This window comes from Eschscholzia californica, unplaced genomic scaffold (assembly GCF_041429995.1).
Source record: "Eschscholzia californica isolate CP2 unplaced genomic scaffold, dmEscCali1.0.p SCAF_4, whole genome shotgun sequence".
NCBI classification, from domain to species: domain Eukaryota; kingdom Viridiplantae; phylum Streptophyta; class Magnoliopsida; order Ranunculales; family Papaveraceae; genus Eschscholzia; species Eschscholzia californica.
In genome coordinates, this window is record NW_028238461.1 from 262,386 (window position 1) to 283,750 (window position 21,365).

At 36.1% G+C, this 21,365-nt stretch overlaps 3 protein-coding genes across 6 annotated transcripts; 1 reads left to right on the forward strand and 2 right to left on the reverse strand.

Moving 5' to 3' along the window:
- Positions 1-1,559: 1,559 nt before the first annotated feature.
- On the reverse strand, positions 1,560-15,059 carry LOC147541147 (transducin family protein / WD-40 repeat family protein). 4 transcript variants are annotated; one of them, XM_086633389.1, is made up of 23 exons: positions 14,704-15,059; positions 14,106-14,440; positions 13,875-13,978; positions 11,989-12,057; positions 11,160-11,220; positions 10,751-10,890; positions 10,157-10,346; positions 9,725-9,786; positions 9,465-9,553; positions 8,969-9,041; positions 8,746-8,805; positions 8,264-8,410; positions 8,119-8,157; positions 7,883-7,920; positions 7,418-7,504; positions 6,413-6,578; positions 5,429-5,500; positions 5,008-5,144; positions 4,224-4,297; positions 3,960-4,029; positions 3,187-3,252; positions 2,412-2,561; positions 1,560-2,242 (listed from the first exon to the last, which is right to left on the reverse strand). In XM_086633389.1, exons 1-22 carry the CDS (start codon positions 14,761-14,763, stop codon positions 2,427-2,429), a joined length of 2,274 nt encoding a protein of 757 aa, XP_086489515.1. In that variant the 5' UTR covers positions 14,764-15,059; the 3' UTR covers positions 1,560-2,242; positions 2,412-2,426. The 4 variants fall into 4 exon arrangements, with proteins under 4 accessions (XP_086489515.1, XP_086489516.1, XP_086489513.1 ...); XM_086633390.1 differs by having other exon boundaries at positions 2,404-2,561; XM_086633387.1 differs by having other exon boundaries at positions 5,423-5,500.
- Positions 15,060-16,410: 1,351 nt separating this feature from the next.
- LOC147541148 (pathogenesis-related thaumatin-like protein 3.5) lies at positions 16,411-17,516 on the forward strand. Its single transcript, XM_086674140.1, has 2 exons — positions 16,411-16,465; positions 16,659-17,516. Exons 1-2 carry the CDS (start codon positions 16,411-16,413, stop codon positions 17,339-17,341), a joined length of 738 nt encoding a protein of 245 aa, XP_086530266.1. The 3' UTR covers positions 17,342-17,516.
- Positions 17,517-18,624: 1,108 nt separating this feature from the next.
- Positions 18,625-20,891, reverse strand: LOC147541149 (calcium uniporter (DUF607)). The gene is made up of 2 exons (XM_086633391.1): positions 20,237-20,891; positions 18,625-19,305 (listed from the first exon to the last, which is right to left on the reverse strand). The coding sequence occupies exons 1-2, from the start codon at positions 20,840-20,842 to the stop codon at positions 18,850-18,852; spliced, it is 1,062 nt and encodes a 353-aa protein (XP_086489517.1). The 5' UTR covers positions 20,843-20,891; the 3' UTR covers positions 18,625-18,849.
- Between the last annotated feature and the right edge of the window lie 474 nt (positions 20,892-21,365).

Genomic DNA, 21,365 nt, shown 5'->3' on the forward strand with positions numbered 1-21,365 from the left:
CCTAAGCCTAAACCCCAACATCATATAGTCATCTTATTCTCTACTTCTTTTCAACATTTGAAGATTTTGGATATCTCCCTCGCATCTCTCTGTTATTCTCTGAAAATGGTTGGTAACCGGAACTCAATAAGCCTTCTAATCCTCTTCAGTCTTTGGTTCTTTGCTATGATTCTGTGATCTTGGTAGAAACAAAACTTGAATGTTCAGCCTATACGCTGATGATTCAAAGTCTGATCCTTTTGTAAATGAATTTGAGAAGTTTGACCTTTTGATTGGTGGAGTGAAAAAGTACCCTATTCTCTCTCGAATAGCTCGTGACGTTCTTGCTGACCCGGTTTCTAATGTTGCTTCTGAGTCTGCATTTTCTTTGAAAAAGAAAATTTTAGGTGATTAAGGAAGTGGTCTTACACCGAAAATGTTAGAGTGTCGGGTTAGTCAGAAAAGTTTGTGGTAACCGCTAACTTAATATTAATATGATACAATTTGACCCCTCGAACGGCGAATTTCTAGTGTCTACTCGATTATTCATCGTCTTAAGTTCAGTCTCTCCAAAAAAAATTTTCCTTTTTCATGTTTAACTTTTGAAGTAGTCTAAATTTTTTAATGTAATTTTTGTCTTCAACTTACATTTAACGGATGAATTTCAATCTTAATATTTCTTTCATTGACATGGCCCTCGACCCGACCTCCGGCGTCCGCCAAAGCCCGAACGGGCTCGCAGGCACAACCGGGTTGCAGGGCACTATTATTACCAAATTGGTCTGGCCTGAAGTGCCCGCTAGACCCGAACAGACAACCAAAATTCGAGCTCGACCGACTTGGATCATGAAAGAGTTGCCCGAGTCGGACCGGGCTCGCTCCATTCCCGCCCCTAATTGGGGTTAGGCATCCCTTATCAATCTGTTGATATATGCAGAAAAATATAAATAATAATTCAAAGTGATGAACTCTAAATTTCTAATGAGAAAGTACCTACCAGTTGACTTTGCGGACAAAATTATAGTCAATTTAGAAATTTTATTTTTTCTATTATAAATCAGCTTAGTTTGAAAATGACATTAACATTTTCATTAACAAATTAAGTTTTTTAAATTCGTGAGGTGTGTTGCATAAGAAAAGGATGCCTTCAATTACAAAAAAAAAACAATACTCTTTTTTTTTTTTTTTTAAAATGACAAAAATAATACACTGTTTTTTTTGTTGTTGCAAGCAAAAACAATACACTTTATTTTTTGTTGAAAGGCAAAAACAATACACTTAACAATCAACTTTTGAGAGGGAGTATTTATTTTGTTCTCGCTTCACAATGTGAGAAAAATCCGGGACAAGAATACGGCCCAAAAAAACATAATTTTAAACTATTCTTTATCCTACAACCTAATTTACAAAAGAGAAACGCTGTTTAGCCAAAATTTCCTTAGCCAGATGCAGTCCGGAACCTTATGTGACATGAAGACTAGGGCCAAATAGATAACTGGCCTGAGAGCACAGGACTGCTAGATGATAGTGTATTTTGGTCACGAACTAGCTAGTATATCAAACTCAGGTAAGCACGTCTGTTGATATCACTCTTTCAGTTTTTTCTATTGCCGAACTAATATATTCTTGTAGATTTTACTAAGATGCTAAAATCAAACACAAATGAGTGAGAATTCTCCTAGGGCACATCATCAAACCAGAGAATGATGAAATGAAATAACAGCATATGACATACGCTGCCGGGATGACCACTCTGCAACACATGCAATGTTTTAGATCTAAAATAAAGTTGAAATGACCCCCACCATCTCTTCAATGGGTCCCTAAAAAGCAAGCATTTTCAACATGTCATTCTTTTTTCAAACTTGGGGACTTCAAATTAAAACCACTAGTTGGTCTTACACTCAAACTTTTAGGTCGTCATCTTCTTCATCTCATGTTGGTTTCAGATTCTTGATTGTTCAAATTCAAAAAGCAAAAGTGCATTCTTCTGTAACTAAAGAGAGCAGAAGACTACGAACCCTTTAAGGTCCCATTTCACCTTTAACGAACGAAATAATAGAGTTCGAACTGAAAGCGATTCTTTCTAACTTGAAGTGTCATCATGGTATTGTTTTTGAAGTAGGTGGTTAAATTGATCATCTCACTAAACCAAGTACTCTGTTATTTGTCATATTTAGTCAGAGAGCGTCTGATTTGGCCTCAGAGTTCGGTTCCAATTAACACTTCTTCCATGTTACTACAGTTCAACTAGTCATCTTACCTGAAACATCAAACATAGCATAATACACTGTCATATTTCAAATGAGTTTGAACTTAATAACAGTGTAATTCGTGAAAACGAAATTTTGTATTATAATATTATTTTGGATTCACTAACATGGCTGCCAAACTAAATTTAGGGACATTAAATTGGCAGAGTACCGATTTACCAGGAGATAACAGAATTAACTCTGTTTGGTTAAGAGCTCAATGTCAGCTCCAACTTCAGCAATCTTCGCTTCCTTTGAAGCCTTTGCAACTTTGGCTATACTTAGAACATCGAAGTCCATTGCAATTCCTTTCACAAGACCCTCAAGCATCTGGTTTCAAGAACCAACAGATCACAGTTTTAATATTGATTTCGTTAAACTATAATTTTAGAAATCTAGGCTATTGTGTCGGAATTAATGCAATCAACCCCACATGGGTAAGGTGAACTGTATAATCAAGACAACATTTCTTTGTCAAAAGAAATGACTTCGGCACAAGGAATGGAACTGCTGGCTAAGTTATGCAGGTTCAACAACTCAAATGCCATTAACCTAGATCACTATGTCTGAAAGAATCATTCATCTCTGATCTGCTTATGGAATTTTATCTCCAAATATGTTCGGAAAGATTATATCTTATACTATTGACAACCCCTTAATCGTGAAATGCAATTTCTCGGTTGAAACATATTCAGAGAAACGGTTGATCTGTATTGGTTTTTCACTATTTTGTGTAACAATAGGCATATTAATCACTAACTTCAACTAGTCAAGCACCTCGGCGAGGACATCGTAATGGCGTTCTTGTTTAACGTTGACTTATGAAGTATGAACGTGCTATCTCAACATTTCAGGTCTGGTATAAAGATGGGTGAAGGACTTAATTTAGGTTGTGGCTTAGCATCTTACTCATCATTTTAATTCAAAATCGACAAAACTTAGATGTAAAAGATACCAGAGATCCAACAGCAACAAGAGCCCGGAATTTTGAATCAATATCTACATTTCCTTCTTCAGCAATCTGCAAGTAAAAGATAAAAGCATAAATTCATGACACAAAAGTTTGTCCACGTTATTAAAACTAACCTGCTCTTAACATGCAAGTATGCAGCAAAGAAGATAATTGGCCATCTCAAGTAGGCAGAGTATGCAGTTCGATACTTAAGAGAGTTTAGGTAAGAGTTGTTCTACATATTTACTCACGTTAGTTGAGAACTAGACGAGGCATGAACACTAAAACAGATAGTGATGCCTATCCAAAACATAAATAAATAAACACAGATAATAACCAAGAATTCGAGAGAACAGTACTTCTTTTGACTTTTACTTCCTCTCATATGCCATAGCAGTTCTGTTTCTTTTTTTAACCATATCTGTGTTAAGTTTGTGGTCATCTAACTCAAAACCAATTGGCAATGAGTGGAGAGGACCTAGACATTATATTTTTGGTTGCTAGATACCCCTTCTCCCATGTGGGACTATTCTCACATGCCCCCTCACGTGTGGCGTTCTTTGAACCTAGCACGTGTTTTTTTCTTTTCGGGTGACGTGAAGCACGTTTGGGCCAAGCTCTGATACCATGTTAAGTTTGTGATCATCCAACTCAGAACCAATTGGCAATGAGTGGAGAGGACCTAGACATTATATTTTTGGTTGCTAGATACCCCTTCTCCCATGTGGAACTATTCTCACATTCTGCATAAGCACGTGTGATGGAAGAGTCCTTACTTCAAGAGCAGCTGAAAGAACTTGCGATTGACCTTCTAGATCTTTTTTTTCAATCAAAAGCACAGCATAGCTGCAAAATCGAAAGAAGATATATATAGGAATGAGAGGCCATAACCTATTACCAGATAACCAAGATGAAAGCTAATAGCCACATGAAGGCCAAATACAGGAAGAGTGCATCATTTGATGCACTTTCTTCTTTGTTCACAAGAAAATGTCATAGTAAATAAACAACAAAGAAATGGAACAGAAGAGGAGACTTACTTGAGTATCAAAGTGGAATAAGACAATTGTACATTCTTGTTCGAAGTTGAACAACTTGAGTACACATCGAGAATCTGCAAGTTCCGTATGCAAAGTATCAAAAGTTGTATACAGGTATCAAGTACCTAGCGAAGTGCAAACAAACAATACATTCTATGTGATCTTATATTTATTTATTTTTTTGAATAATTTGAATTGATATCTATGTGATCTTATATCGAGTAGCATTTATAGAAAACTAATATTGTAACTGGCTATCTTCTCGAAGATTAAGCCTTTTTTTTATCTGCGTAAATTACGTTGAGTATTTGAGTAGTGATGTGGAAACTGCCAACCAAGTAACGCTAACCAGCTACTTCATAGGATTAGTTTTTCCTAGGTTATAGTTATATAACGAAAGTAGAATCACCTATCTTTCTTTTTTATTCTGTGGCACTAGAAGTGATCAAACATTAGAGCAATATGAGATGGGTTTGTTTTTTCTCATCTATATTGAATGATTATTGCAATATCAAGTTGTCACCACGATAATCTTGTGCTACCAGACAAAGAAATTCCGTAACAGTAGTAAGAAAATATTCCAAGATTTCTTACAAATCATGTATCTCAACACCCATAATGAAATACACATTAGTTGTCACAAGATTTTACTAATAAAATACAAATGAAAAGGAACATTCTTAGGTAGTGTTCACTGCTAAGTGTTAAGTATCAAGTATGATCAGAGTTTTTGTTCAAAAGTATAATCAGAGATCATAATACCAGAGCAGCCAAGACTACTAACCTCACTACGATGACTTTGTAACCATTGATAGGAGGATGAATGCTTGAAGAGATTTGTAACAGCACGGATGCTGGTCAAAAGATTTGCGGCTAGTGCCTGAGGTGTTGTCACCTTCTTGATCGTCTCCATTAATATATCTGGTTAAAGCATGTTATCAATAAAGCAGCTATGAAGCCTTAATGAAAAGTTAAATAAAACATCATATTAAAACTCATAGAAGCTTTAGCTCTTTTTGTCTAGTCTCTCCACTAAGTAGATAGACATACTAAACCAGCCGCCATTATGTCAACTTTTTCGTTTTCTTAAATGTATATTATATATATATATATATCCAACGAAACTACATGTCTTTGACATACACAAAACTAGATGTTGTTTTGAGAAATGATCTCTCAATAACTGGAAAGTAATATACCATTGCCTTCACTGAAATGTTTCAGAAGTAATCCTGCCCCATCGGGATGAATTATGAGCATTCTCACAACATCAATTACTGCATCAAAGAAACATACAAGTTAAAGTCATCAACGAATCTTCGCACACAATAAAGCTGACAGATGGAGTAGATATTCAAGAAAATGATTTCAATCCTACTATCATCGTTTCGATCATTTGCAAGGTGCAACTGTGAGATTCCAAGTCTTCAGACCTTCTACACAGATTTTCAAAGTAGTCACTGAACCACTGAATTAACGTCCCTCGTTTTTTCAGCCAATAAAATGTAGTTGGCTAGCCGCTGTCAAGAGAATTAGGTATGCACTAATGCCTATTCTACATTGATAAATGACCAGACAATAACCATCTTTTTTTTTTGAGATTGGCCTCCAAGAGTCAATACATCTGAATGGCATTGATACATCATAAATATAATATGCAATACATCATGAATATAATATGCAATACATCATGTATTTGGATGAGCACTATAACTGCCAATAAAGACATTTTGGGTCCCAAGACCTCATGGGTTTAAGAGGGAGTGTCCAACCATTGCACCAAAGGTTGGTGGACCAGACAATAACCATCTAAACGAGGCAGAGGAGCTCAATCGACGTTGGAGAACATTAAAGATATATGCTTGTATCAAATGATCGTTAGGCCCATAACATTAACAATGTATATGGTTACAGCTCCCGTCTATATTTCCTAGAGAAACAACGGAGGTTATCTTCAGCATGAAAGGACGATGGGTGGCAGAGACAAATGAAAAGAAGCAAGTAATTATAATGAAAGAAGAAAAGAAAGTGAGCTTTTGGTGTAGATCTTATCAACAGACAGTAAGCTGTATCTGACTCTCATGCAAACATCAAAGACAACAAAACAATATAACCATTCATGGAACTGGCATTGGTTCATAAAATTAAGAAAGAGTCTTTTTATGAAGGTAAAGAGGATTAGTTTATACCTGGAAACATCATAGCAACAGGCCATGACTGTAACAATCTAAATAACAATGCAATGTCAGCTTCGGCAAATGTACTGCAATGATAGTGTGATGTGTCCTTTAAAATCTTCACCATAGCAGAGATTCTTGACAGCTCAATTTCTGTTAACGCTAGATCCTTTTGCACCTGTTAGATGATTGACCATAAAAAAATGTCCGCAATCAAGTTCAATAATTTATTATTTAAACTTGAAGAAAGGGAGAAACGACAAATCAAGTAAGCAACAAAGAATGTAAACATATAAAGAAACTGGTCAGAGGGAAAAAAAAGGAAACAAAGGAAGCACGCCCAGATAAGTAAAACAACTAAGTTTTGGACAAATACAGAGTTGCCACTTCATGAAATGTCGTCTCTACTGGTAACAAGCAAGAAGTCAAATGTGTATGCCTATTTAATAATAGTTAACCAAAAGGACACCGAGCTATGCCTAAATATCCCTGACAAGTCCAACTTTTGGTGAAGTTTCACAGTTTGCATATGTTCTTAATCTCAGCTTGAAATGTTAGATTTGAGAGTTAGCACATCTCAGACATCTACTGATTGGAACTGACTTCATGTCAGCTCATAATTTGCTGCTTGAAGCTGCGGAAATTCTTGCATGTCTTTCCTAGATAAACTTCAACAACACATTCATTGTTTCTTAATGTCCTTATTCTTACAGTCCGTTTTGTAAGGACGAAGAGAGTCATCCCTTGGATTATACTTCCATTTCAGCCCTATAGAGAGTGAAATTGCGGCTCAAGGAATAGTGAGACTTTAATAACGAAAAAATCACTAAACTATGCGCTTCACATGTATAACAAAGCCATAGAAGGAACCAAATCAGGGTAAATAGAACATGAAAAGCAGAAGGCTAATTTTCTACAATAGAATTACACCAACCTCGACCAATAAGATATGAACACTGAAAAGTTATTGAACAAATTACGAAGAGCTCAGACCTCTACAAATATCAAATATCTTACCGGATCTGATAATAAAGCATTGTTGAATTCAGCAATCTTTTTCAGAATACCATCAAACTGGCCCACATCAAATAAAAGCATTCCTTTCTGGAAACATAAAATTGTAAGGAGAAGTACATTGAATAACCTTCTCAAATCCAAGACTAAAGCACAATTTACTTCATCTGGCTCGCACAGGAAAATCAAGTATTTATTTTGAAGTATGCCCATATTATACGTAATTCTAGCTACACACACAGATTATCATTTAGACTTAGTAATGAACTAGGTTATAATAATATATATATTAGTATAACCTAGTTCATTACTAAGTCTGAATGATAATCCGTATACCCACCTAAGCGCTTTTTGTTCTCCTAAGATGTTCTGATAAATAAAGAAAAATATTTGCAAAATCTGTCTATCCCAGTTGGATTTTCTACCTAAACTGTCCAGGATTTTCTAAATGGGATGACAAGAAAGTACCTTGGGTATATGCTTGAAAGTAGGTTTTGCAGAAACACCTGATAAGCATGTAACATATATAAGAATATTAACTAGCTTGGTGGCAAGAATCTAGAATCATATGTTCGCATCAGGAGAAGAAATAAAAGAAATCACAAAGAACAAATTTGCTTTCTAAGCATAAGAAAAATATATAACATAATTTGTAGCCAAAGAACTAAGCAGTAGTTGAACACTTAAAGAGTACTGCTACATACTGGGAGATCTTGAAGGTTCTCCAGGTACATACGCATTAGCTGAAACATAAAGGAATTACGAGCACCGATTATTAAGAAAACGTGTGAAAAAATTATTCAAGCACACCTGGTTAATGTCGTAATTGAAGAAAAATTTGATACTTACATCCAGTGAAAGGATCGCGGAATGACGAATCAAAAGCAAAGTTTCTCTGCCCAGAATTTTGTGATATAAAATCTACAACCTGCTGTCGATAAGAAAGTGGAAGACTCTCCTTGAGCAGCCATTTGTCAGCAGCATCATAAGGGTTATCTGAAATCAGCTCACTGTTATCATTTTCAGGGTTGAAAAAATGTACAGGAAACTCGAGCACCCAATCATCATTTTGATTGAAAAGGCAAGATCATATTGATTTGCGTTCAAATATTGGTTGGGCTTAACAGGGTTGGTCTTAACCTCTAATAATTTCAAGCACTGTATAAATTTATGCACAACGCCCAAAATTATTTATTTTTTCTTTTTCTTCTTGGAATAAATATAAGTCTGTGATCAAACAAAACACAAAATCATTATTCCTTCTTTCTTAGGTCAAGTACCTCAGTACAGAAATAACATTTTTTCATACAGCGAATATAACTACTAACTACCTGATCGATTGTAAGGCAACTTTCGGATAGGCTCGCCATCTCCAATGTCAACATCAAACACTAAGAAATAAAACAACACAAATTAGAAAACTAATACCGCTAAAGAAAAACAAAAAATTACATGTAAACGATAGATTACTTAATGTACTTTTATTTTATTTTTAGCAAAATACAATAGAAAGTTATGAAACACCTTTTTACAACATATACAACAGAAAATTACCATAATCATATTGAACGCCATCAAGGACTGGAAGTTTTGTGATATCTTCTGGTCCATCAACCACTTCACCAATCTAGAAATTATCAATTTTCAGATCAACAATGGCATAAATTGAAAAGACAGGCCATCACACCTAAAGTTTGAAAAGCTATATACACAGAACCTTTTTTTCACTAATACGCATAGGACTTCAATCTTAAACCCCTAAGTACGTGGGTCATTGACTCCTTATGGCTGAATATAACAGCATAATGGGGACACACAGGCAAACTAGTAGAACGAGAAATTCCTGTTAACAAAATATATTAAAGAACTAAAACAAATAAATGTATTTCACTAGTGTAAAATCGAACATGGTTCGATTTTACTAAAGATCTTTATGCAATAGCTGACTGTTTGACCCGGTAGGTAAGGATTTTTTCAATAAAATCCTTATGCCCACCCCATGTGAATACAATTAAGGCTGAGATGGATTCAAGAGTAAAGAAGGTAGTACTTTATCCCACTTCTGGTCTCTTGAGTTCCATGAGTAAGCAACACCATTATCCCCTTCTCTTATGACTTTTGTTTGTCCATCCGTTGTACCTGTGACCATGTTAAGAAGGACACGAAGAGCCCAAAACTAAGAAAATATCATAATTCAAATTATACTAACAACATTCTATTTAAATACTAAAAAAAACAAAGGATTAAATTAGCAAGGTTGGGCCCTTTGACCTGCTCAATATTGCAAAGAAAAAAAGATTAAATTAGTACCTGGAATACGCAAAGTCTCCATTCCTGGCAACTCCTCCAATTTCAGTCCTCCAACTCTTTTCCTACAATATGAAGAATATATAAGCATGCAAAGTAGAAAAAGGAGAGATTATATGCCAAAGAAAAGAAGGCATAAGCATATAAGCTTCATCCCAGGAATGCTCATTAACTTCTGACGTAGATGAACACTTTTCTACGCCAAAACAAATGAGAATATGTTTCTAAAGTATAATTAATGGTTTAAAATTTAAATACATTCATAATCTGCAAAACCAGTAAACGCGAACCATAATTAAGTGGACGGTGATAACTAGCACCGAGAGGTAAACTTCAAATGTTCTCACAGTCATCTACAAATATTCTCAGTCTTATACAGATTGTCGCTTAAAAAACACGCATATACTAGAGTCGCAGACCCTAATATAATGATACCTGCTCAACTTGTACAGAGAAAGTTGGGAAGTGTATGATTCAACATCAGCTGGATCGGCAATCCTATCTTGATGTACTGTCCAAATTCGTACAACTCCGTCAGAACATGCTGTAACGATATCCCCATTTTCCAGAAATTTGGTATCCCAAACACAACCAGGATGTTCAATGCTTTGGACACAAACTCCATCTGCATAGCACAAGATTTCAAAGGAGAACACTTCAACCCAAAATCAAAGAGACAAACTTTAAGGAAGAAGAAATCTACTACTTGCATTTGCCTATGAAATAGAGCCGGGGCAGATTCGCGTTTGACAACATTGGGTGATACGCATACCATGTACACAGTAGCCTTTGACAACATTATGTTATGCACGTGTAGTTGCCTTGAAAGAATAGAATGGTCATTCACCATTCTTCATTACCACAAACTTAATTACTAACTTACGCTTTTTTCCAAACATGATGTGATGGTGGGATACAGCTATATGGCTACAGATGCAAAACGTAAAGCATTTAAATTTGATTAATGTTCCTCCAGTGGAAAACTAAATGAATTTCACAATTGTCAAGGACAGAAAAATTAATAAACACCTTTCCATATCTTAGCGGTACCATCTTCGCTGCCGCTAACAATCAGTCCAGAAGCATTTGCATGGACAGAATAAATAATTGCAGTATGACCAACCATCTCCAGTAAGACTTGACCAGTTAATGCCCATAAACGAATAGAACTGTAATTGCAACATACCAGAATAATCAAGAGAAAAATTGGAATAAACTCCATGTCAGTCTTAAGGATAAAGAAATGCAAAACAAAGAACAGAAATACATATATAAGACACTGGGCAAACACAGAAAAATTCTTTACAATCGCTTTACTGACTGATAAAATTGATTCACTATCCAGATAAAGGGTTATAAATTTACTATGCACATCCAATATCTTGTCTATTTTGCATCCCAAACATAATACAGAACTGAAAAAGAAAAGGTATCTCACCCATCATGAGATGCAGAAAGAACTCCAAGACCAGGCATTACAGCTAAACCTCGAACTGTATCTGCACATGCCCCAAATGCGTGAGAAAATAGGGCAGCATGAAGTCAACAATCGTAACTTAGAAAACCATACATAAGTTCAGAATAATAAAGAACTCATGAGACAAAATGTTAAAACAATAAATTTGATCTTTTATCGCATCTAAGCAAGAAACTCCAGAAGTATGAACCCTCCAATATACCGAAGTCTGACACTGGACTAGCTCTTGAATAATAAATGTGAAAAGGGAAAAGGTTCGCTTTGGATCAGAGTTTGGGTGCTGCAAATGTTACCATTTCTTTCAACTTTGCCACTACCACAAGTACATATTTACTTAATCCACGGATAACCTGCACAACCACTCGTCCACTCCCGTAAAAACACCAAAACAATCACGTTTCGACAACCAACAAAACCATTATTAATCCCAAGTTCTTCATCAAATCGCCATACCACACCACCCAAACAACATCGCTTCACCAATTTTACTACTCCGCTGACTAAAATCGTAACACAACCACCACAAAGATCACTACCATTCTACCACCGGCATTACTTCAATTATATAGTGAAATTGTTTAGCTGGTAAGAAAGAAAGTACTCTTCATTGAAACAACTATATTTATATATTCCTGTCAGTCCTTGGGATATTTAGAGCAACATATGTTAAGGATATTAACCTACACTGTCACTCAAAAAGCTTTAATATTAAGGAATGAATATAGTGTTATGATAAGATAAGCACAATAAGTACCTCTTGACAAAAATAAAATTGAAAGAAAAAGTGAACCTGTATGCCCTACAAAAGTGTGTAAGCAAGTCTTCCCTCTCCAAAGTTTTAATGTTGAATCACTTGAACCTGAAAGAACGGGTCGAATATAAAAACAGAGAGTCAGGGACAAAAATGAAGCAGGGCATTGGTTGAAGTAAACTTAAATATACAAAACAAAGAATGAAAATACAGATGCTCTACCAGTATGCAAATGCTGCTCTAAAATAACAAGCACCGGAAACTATTCATTGTACATCTTAAATTTGAATGCCAATAGAGATTCTGAAACATCTTTTCAGACTGAAGACTTCGAGCTACGAAGGAGTGGAACACTCTATACATATTTGCATTTCGTGGTCACTTTATATGCATTGCCAACTATTCAAACTAAAAGGAAGGGAGAGTGATAACATAATAAAGTAACATCATACATTAACATATAATCATGCAATCATTGGCGGATTTAGAATTTATTTTTAGGGGATGATAAAGCCAAAAAGACTTAAAATCAAATAATTTGTGAAATTCACACCTCAAATATATCACCTCAGGATCAGGGGCGCAGCCAGGATTTTGCTTTAGGTTAGGGTTGACTCAAATAAAGTTTTGTGTGTGAAATTTTTGTCCAAAAGGCGCATGAAATTTTTTGCTCGATTAGAATTGCTTCATTTTCTTTTCATTTTATAATAAAATGTTCTATGTTCTTTCACTATACATGCCTAAAATTTGAGAAGCAAAGGAAAATTTCAAAGTAAGGTTTGTGACATAACACAAAATAATTAAGGACATTAGCTCTTTTGTCTTGCCATGTAGTTGTAACGAAATTTGGTAGGCATACCACGCTAACTTTGCTAAAAAGAAGTAAGGGAGAGGCCTACGGTAGTGGTTGAAGTGGTAATGGGAAGAAAAAAAAAGGAAAGAGGGTAGAGGGTGGGAAAAGAGAGAAAACATTAAGAGTGGAGGACCAGTCGATAACCTCTGCTGGCGACTGGCAGTAGATAACTAAATAAGAGCGAGACCATGAAGTGGAAGAAAGAGAAACATATAGTAGATAAAAGAAAATACAAAAATTATGACTAACAAAAATAGTTTAATTACAACATATGAGTGGTACAATTGGAAAAACAAAATAAAATTTAGGGCCTAAAATGATGTTTGGACACAACTGGGTGCGGACAAATAGTTGGTTAAATATTCGGTACCTAATTAGCAGTTAATTTCTATTTGAGGGCCGGAAAGAATCAAATGGAAAAAAAAAAGTTAAAAATGTGGCTATCGGAGGAGTTGAACTGCTGACCAACCAGACAAGAGTTAGAACTTAAACAAACTAGGCTAATTGCCTTAGTTGCTTACGCTATGTTGCGGAACTTTGAAGAACTACCCCAGGCTATAGCCTAGGTTAGTCTTCACTTTCGCCCGTGCATAGGATGTGATTGGCAATTTGGCATAACCGTCTGCCAGAGTCGTGAGCTCACTTAGATAAGCGCATACGGAGCGGTTCGGGGGTTTCCTCAAAGATATTACCGTCTATGGGGTCCTGATTTACCGCAATTTTATCATACAAGACTTACATTTCACGTCATCAATATATGTTGCTTCATCATTGTCCTTCTAAAAGGAGAGATGTGTATGTGTTTGCACATGTTCTTTGGGTTTTGCTATTTAGCAACTTCGAAATGGAGGTGTAGTGTAACATACAAGAAAAACACATCGAAATGCTTGACATCGTAACACAATCTATAATACTAGAAGATTACTATCACAAAGGATTGAAAAGTGCAAACCACCGTGACCACAATAATATAACGACATGTGCATCATTCCCCAACACCCAACACGGTCAAACAATTTATGAGGTAATATTTAAAAACAAAAAATTTGCAGTTCAAAGTGGCCAATAAAACCTGTGACAATTTCGCCGGATGGCAGCTTTATTATTGCTTGTACTGCTGCCTTATGAGCTTCCCATGACTCAACTGATTGGGCATTCCTCCATCTTCGAATGGTACTAAAACGTGCAACCCCCAACAGATAAAAGAAAAACACATTATAGTATACCAAAGCAAGGTATAACAAACAAAACCCAATGAATTAAAGATGATCTCACTTTTCAAGTATATACATATATGACTCACCAGTCAACTGCAGCTGAAACAATGTCCGAATTATCATCAATGGCAAGTCCAGTGACCTGTAAGGAATGACCCCTCATTGTTTCTACTTTTTCTCCTGTTTTTAAATCCCAAAGCAAAACAAGAGTATCCATGCCACCAGATACAAGTCGACCTTCCGGAAAACTCTCATCTGGAGAAATCCAAGCTAAAGGTCCAACAAAGCTAGTATGCCCTAAAAGTATCTTTGACGATATACACTTGTTATTCTCAGCAGGATCAAAAGACCAAAACCTAACAGTTCTATCTCTAGACGAAGTTGCAATTCCGGCATTACCACATACACAAATTCCACGTACCTAATCCAAAATAACAAAACTCAATAAATTTCATGATTACAGATAATTCAATCAGCAATCAAAGTAGAAAGTAAACAAACAGTTCAATTAACAGGGAGAACGGAGAAATGCATAATTTGAAGGATTAGGGTTTAGTAATATACTAATTAAACTTTAACCTAATTGTATAAAATAGGATCGATCTGGTTGAATTAAAGTGAAGAAAAACGGGATGAATTGGGGGATAATAGAGAGAGTGAAGAATAGAGTGAGTAAGAAGTTACGTCGTCTTCGTGTCCTCGGAGTTCAGAGCTCAGGCGGTATTCCCCGACGTCGATCTCCATTTTGATTCTTTTTGCTGCGAAGTTGGAAGAAGAAGAAGGAGTGATATCCAAGCAAAGGGAGGGAAATGAAGAAACCGAGAAGACGCCGGTTCCGTACTAATTAGAATAAAGCGCGCCTCCGCATGGGCCTGAGCTTTCTCTGATTTCATGGCTGGGCTTGTACTCCCCAACATAGGGAAATTTTAAACACACACACAGTTTTTGTTAGGATCATGCATTTTGCATTTTCTTCTACAACCTTATTGACCACCACCACCATCAACCTCATCGACAACCAGTCACCACTAGCGGCATCCATGTCTTATTTTCTCCTCCCTCTCTTTCTCTATCTTATATGATTTCAGGTGAAACCCATGTAGAGTTTTTTGCCCCTCGACGATCATGGTTTGGTCAATAGACGAAGTCAAATGTGTAGGTGTTTGACTCTAAATAACTACATAATGACTTCTTTGTTTCTCTTAGACGCTAATGTATGTAGTTTGGAGTAAGCACGAATATCATTTTTTTTTTTACCATGTAAAGAACACGAAGAAGAATTACAAGACATTGGGAAAATTTTAGTCTACTGTCCTCATGTTCAATCATATCAGTCTAGTTTTATAATAATGTGTATGTTACTTTTTTAAAAAGAAATTATTAAATCCTTGCTACTTAAATAGTAAGACAATGAAAATAACATTTATATACCACAATGGATTCGAGTCACTTGTTTTGAGAGATTCCCGTTAAATGTATGGCATATCGAAACAATAGGGTATAAACTAATAGAGTAATGTAGTAATAGTTCAACACAAAAAAAAAAGGGAAGTAGTAGGAAGGTCACGGGATATCAAAGAACCCATTTTCAATACCCTAACCTACTCCACCAAACACCTTCTAAATCTAAGAAATGAGTTAAGTATCCATCACTCAAACACATTAAAACCCTAAACTCCAACTACATTTGGTATGAATGTTAATAGGAACAAATATTTATTTTGTTAGGGTTGTCTTGCTTGTCCAAGAATTTTCAATCCAATCTATCACTTCATGGTTACTATAATTTTATTGCTTTTTCGGTTAGGTCAACTAAACCCTAGCTAATTTCATGGGGGACTAGAACCCAACGTGGAAAGAGTTGTGGGGGTGATGCATATCATGTGAGATATACGTTACTAGAACGCAAGCCCTTATCACGTGACCCTTAAAAATGCTTACCACGTGTACGTACTTGATTGAATTGATCTAACATTGAAGACCGTTGATCAGAGGTTGAAGTAGTTGGTGACAAAAATCAGTTACTTATAAAACATTAACAACTTCTTCCACTACCTCCTATTCTTCTTGTTTAGTTGGTAATCATGTTTAAGTTAATCCGTTAAATCTCGACCGCTAAATCACAATCCATATTTACTAATTGATGGCTTTGATACATCTTAGACGATATTTATCTCAATATCTATAATTAACCTCAATATTTTGTTTCTATAATTAAAAAAAGAAGATAAAGATTCTTGCTCAAAATGTGGAGCTCCCCAAGTATATAAATTTCCATCTCTCTCCCTCTAGAGTTTCCATCATCCACCTCTCTCTCTCTCTCTCTACTTTCTATCTCAATCTCTATATAATATTATGTTACTTTTGTTCTCAAGACAGAACAGAACTATCATGGCGAATTCCCAAAAAGTTTTTCTTGTCCTCCTTCTATCTGCCTTCTTACCAGGTAAGTCTATTCAGATATCACGAGCCAGACAAAAAATCAAAGGCTATAGGAATCTGCAATATGACTAGAGTCAATTCAGACTTCGAATCAGATTTCCAATCCGACTTGGAAAAAAATATAATGCTCGTAAGCTTTTTGTTTTGAAAAACTGACACGCGATTTTTTTTTTTTTTTTCTACTTGTGATTTGACAGGAAATAACAGAGCATCGGCTACCGTTTTCACACTCTTGAATCGATGCAGTTACACAATCTGGCCGGGTACATTATCCGGTAACGGAGGTGCCGTACTTGGAAACGGAGGGTTTGTTTTAGCACCAGAAGCATCGACGACATTCACAGCACCACCAGGTTGGTCAGGTAGATTTTGGGCACGGACTGGTTGCAAATTTGACGAATCAGGTAAAGGTGTATGCGCAACTGGTGATTGTGGTGGTTCAATTAATTGTATAGGGGGTGGTGCACCACCGGTTAGTCTAGCCGAATTCACAATCGGAACAGCCAATACTATGGATTTTTATGATGTAAGTTTAGTAGATGGTTATAATGTGGGTTTAGGAATCAAGCCATCAGGTGGAACAGGCAAATGTCAGTATGCAGGTTGTGTGACCGATTTGAATGGGAGTTGTCCTGCTGAGTTACAAGTTGTGGCCGGATCCGGTTTGGTGGTCGCCTGTAAAAGTGCGTGTGAGGCGTTTAATACACCGGAGTTTTGTTGTACGGAAGGACATTCAACGCCACAAAATTGTGGGCCCACGAGGTACTCGGAAATGTTCAAGAATGCTTGCCCGACCGCTTATAGCTACGCTTATGATGACGCGTCAAGTACTTGCACTTGCACAGGATCAGACTACTTGATCACATTCTGCCCTTCTTGATGATCTCAGAGTTCGATTTAATTTATTTTTTCTAATATTTGTTTGTAATTGAAGATGGGGGGATTTATTTTCTGGATCCATGAATCATGAGTATTAGGATATTGAAAAAGTTATTCATTAATCCAGAGAATAATTGTATTTGATTCAAATCTGAATTTTCATTTATTTCTTTTTATTAAGTGGAAGTGGGTTGGGTTTTTGAAGTTGGGCTCTTTAAGCCAGCAAATGAGAGACTGTCATATGGAAAACTTACAGGAAGTGTTTGGGCACCACTAATTTTACAATTGACACAGACTGTTAGGAGCAAAACAAGAAAAACTTTTTGATTTTTACAAAGGTAAACATATTATTTGTACACATACCTTCGCCTGGGCGATGAGAGAGACCCAACACCACCCAACACAGGTCTTGGGGGCCTCTCTGACCCCAAAAGCTAGCTCAAGAGGTAAAACTTCTCCTACACTTATTAAACACCCCATGCTCCTTCCAGAACTAATGTGGGACTATCCTAACATGACTAACACAGGCACCAGCCGCACCACGTTCTCCTCTGAATATCTCCTCGTTTCTCGTATATCTTCCGACAGGGTGAGTGAGTCTTTCATAGAGAAAGCCAAGGAGAACGAGATTGAGACAGAGCAGTGGTGGTGGTTGGGGCTATAGAGAAAACATGTTGTAGCCTAACACCCACCAAATGTTGGCCAATTAACTTTAGTGTTTCCGAATAACCAAAATAAACCAAAGCCAAGGAGAGCCACGAGTTAAAATATACAATTTAAATGGATTGCTTAGTTAAATATTAAAACACGGCAAGCTCCTGCTTGGGGTGAAGGAGTTCTTTCTTTGGTTGAAAGAAAGAGTTGTTGGATTGGAAGTTAGTTGGCATTTGAGAGGGAGAGAGATAAGAGAGCTGAGTTCATCTTTGTTTGGCAATAACAACATAAACTATAGATTTATAATTGATGTGCCATAATATTATATGATTGAATGAAACCCCCACCAAAACAATGAGATGGTTTCCTCCAAGCTAAGACTTCCTCACATTTCTAGATTTTTAGTTAATGATGATAATTAATATACATATAGTATGTGATATCTATTACACGATTTTAAACTCATATTTCAATTAGGCCCTACAAATAATTTAAGAAACCCACAATGGTGATGTTAGCATAGCCTAATGACTAATGATATTGATCATTTCTTCTTTTTTTTTTATAAAGAATGATATCGATAAAATGATGAGATCACCTCTTGATATAGATATATGACAAGACCATGACTTTTTAAATCTTAGAAGTCCAGCTTTTATCGCATTCTTTTTTAAGTATTGGGATTAGTCATTCCAAGATCGATACTTACAACAGAAAAGTTATATCAATAACTAACTAGGGTTCATACAGAGCTAAAATTTCAACAAATTACTACTAGATCCTTATAACATTTTTCTCCTCTAATTTTCATTACTTTTACCTTTCTTGACATTAAATATATTCACAATGGTACTTTTAGTATGGTGAAGTTTGTATATTCGACAATGGGGAAGCTACAACATCAGGGTAATAGCCTATCTTGAGCTCATCAAACCTCTTGATGTCGAACTTCTTTTTTTTCATAATTTTCTTTTGCTTTGATGTAAATCGGCACTTGAAGTACCCTTCAAAAGATAGATCTTTGGAAGTTCTCATGAAAAAGGTGTAACCTAGAATACAGTAAATAGATGTGACGAAGAAACATATCGGCTCCATAACGTCCCACGACAGTTCCCAAAATGTGAGCCTCATAAACCCAGTAGTTTGTAAGACTAGTAGTCCTAGTCCTGTCCATAATTCTCTTTTCACCAGTGTCTCTGCTTTTTCGTCGATTTCCTCTTTCTCTTTTACCATCTTTTCTAACTCTTTTTTTCTTGGATCATTTGGGTGAGCAATTGTTAGAGGTATTATGCTTTGAATTGCTTTGGCAACCTATAAGAAAACATAATCGTATAATTAGTATCACTAATCATAAAAATTGCATAAAAGTTTAGTTAAATCAATTGATGTGATAAACACAAAGCAAGGTAATAAATTACAAGAACTACATGCCACAATCATGCCCTAAAGGCCACATACACTTGGGTGATAGAGCCAGGCAGCCAGCAACCCTGTGCTAGAGTAATCCTAAAATTGGTTTTCATCCTCCAGATCTCGGGTACGAGGCATAGCCCACTATCGGCCCAGGTTCTATTGGATCACTACGGGCCCATATTCTACCGGACCATAATTAACACTTAGCATTGTCAACCCCTGGATCAATAAACAGACCATACATGTAAACAACCAAGGGTCACAATTAAAGTTCCATTTTAAGCAACCACCGTGATCTATCTCTAGTATGTGTACGTGAGTCATGAAACCTCCTTATCCATTAGGTGAGATTCCCTACTTCAAGGTCATCTGATTTTATTTATCTTCGGCAAAATCTCTAGAACTCTTTGTATTTTTTTTTTTTTATTAACAAATAACATTTGTTGTTGGATGGATCATAGGCAAGGTTTTGGGTTATGTCCAGTCCGAGACCATAAACAAAGTGTCAGACACTCCCGAGAGCCTAAACCAAACCCAGAACTGGAACCAGACTCCTGGAGTAAACTCGCAAATTGAATCGAGTGGAGGAGCTAAATAGCTAATGATAGGGCAGAGCGCCTTACAGCAAAAAGGTGGGGCGCTTATAGAGGCACCCTCCCTACGTGGACAGAATCTCGAAAGATTTTAAGTGAAGGGATGAGATTTAGTGAGAGAAGTGAAACTGAAATTCAAGCAGAAATGTCATCTTCCGCCATTAACAGACTCTGTAAAAAAAAAAAAAAAAACCTAATTTCTTCAAATGATAAAGATCAAAATTGAATGAAATTACCTGATCAGGACGAAGGAAAACTATGTTTCCTAACACAATAACTGATCCAGATTCATCCAAAGTTTTCGCAAACCCTAATCCTTGAGAAGGACTAGTTGATTCACCACAAATCTTAATAAACTCTTCATACGAAATTGAATTCTTAGAAATTCCTCTCAATGTTGATTTCACCATCTCTAATTGACTCAGTTTCAGTAACTTTTTAGCATCTTCAACTGAGATTCCGTTTAAAATCTCTTCCGATTTCGTAATCAAAGCTGGATGATTCACTTCATCTAATCGAAGACGATCTCTGTTTACATTCATTCCTTTTAATTTCTCAAATAATCCGTTTTTCTCTCCGATCGGAAGTGATCTAACTGCCATTGACATGTCAGATTGAACCAAAGTTCGTTTCTGAAGAAACCTCCTGAAAAATCCTTTCTCGCCGGAATCAGGAACGGAGACAAACTCACGATTGAAAGTTGTTTTGTCAGAATCAGGAGGAAGTAGGGTTTCTGATTGAGGAGAAGAAAATGGAGTGTGTCTGAAGTTTAGGTTTAGGGTTGAAGATGACATTCTGATTATAGGGTAAAGACGATGAGTTAGGGCTTTTCGAAGCGCCATTTCTGTAAATTTTAGAGAGAGAAGAAAGACTTGAGTCCTATTTTCTTGGCTTCCAGTTTATGGGTTCTCTCTCTATATATAATCGTCCGATTTGTCATCCCGATATTTCGGATAAATGTTGGACTTTTAATAAAAACGTCGAATTTACGTAAATTACCCTCAATAACATTCAAAATTCATACTAGTAGGTATATTTGGATGCCTCGAGATACTACTGTTTGTCGGATTCCATGAAGATACTGTATTATTTATTTAAGAAGTAAAAGAGTAAAAATGGGTAACAGTAATTAAATTTTAAACATAGTAGTTAAAAAGGATTTTAATGAATCTCATGTATAAACAAAGATAGAGTTGCCATATACTAGTATGATTTATGAAGTATTTGCCAATGATTTTGGTTATGTTCTTTGGCTATGTATTTACCCACATTTCCTAGTAATATTCATAGAATTTCGAATCGAAAATCCTAATTTATTAATGCCATTCCTAATTCCGAAAGGAAAATAAGTTTTGTTCAATAATG

What these genes read in the sequence shown, in the direction of transcription:
- LOC147541148 (XM_086674140.1), top strand. Translation starts at nt 16,411, where the DNA reads ATGGCGAATTCCCAAAAAGTTTTTCTTGTCCTCCTTCTATCTGCCTTC. An exon ending in TCTATCTGCCTTCTTACCAG is followed by an intron (nt 16,466 to 16,658) that starts GTAAGTCTATTC and finishes GTGATTTGACAG; the next exon opens with GAAATAACAGAGCATCGGCT.
- LOC147541149 (XM_086633391.1), bottom strand. Translation starts at nt 20,842, where the DNA reads ATGGCGCTTCGAAAAGCCCTAACTCATCGTCTTTACCCTATAATCAGA. An exon ending in TTTTCCTTCGTCCTGATCAG is followed by an intron (nt 19,306 to 20,236) that starts GTAATTTCATTC and finishes GTTTTCTTATAG; the next exon opens with GTTGCCAAAGCAATTCAAAG.
- LOC147541147 (XM_086633387.1), bottom strand. Translation starts at nt 14,763, where the DNA reads ATGGAGATCGACGTCGGGGAATACCGCCTGAGCTCTGAACTCCGAGGA. An exon ending in CCGCGATCCTTTCACTGGAT is followed by an intron (nt 8,158 to 8,263) that starts GTAAGTATCAAA and finishes TTTATGTTTCAG; the next exon opens with CTAATGCGTATGTACCTGGA. An exon ending in TTGTTGCTGTTGGATCTCTG is followed by an intron (nt 2,562 to 3,186) that starts GTATCTTTTACA and finishes TCTTGAAACCAG; the next exon opens with ATGCTTGAGGGTCTTGTGAA.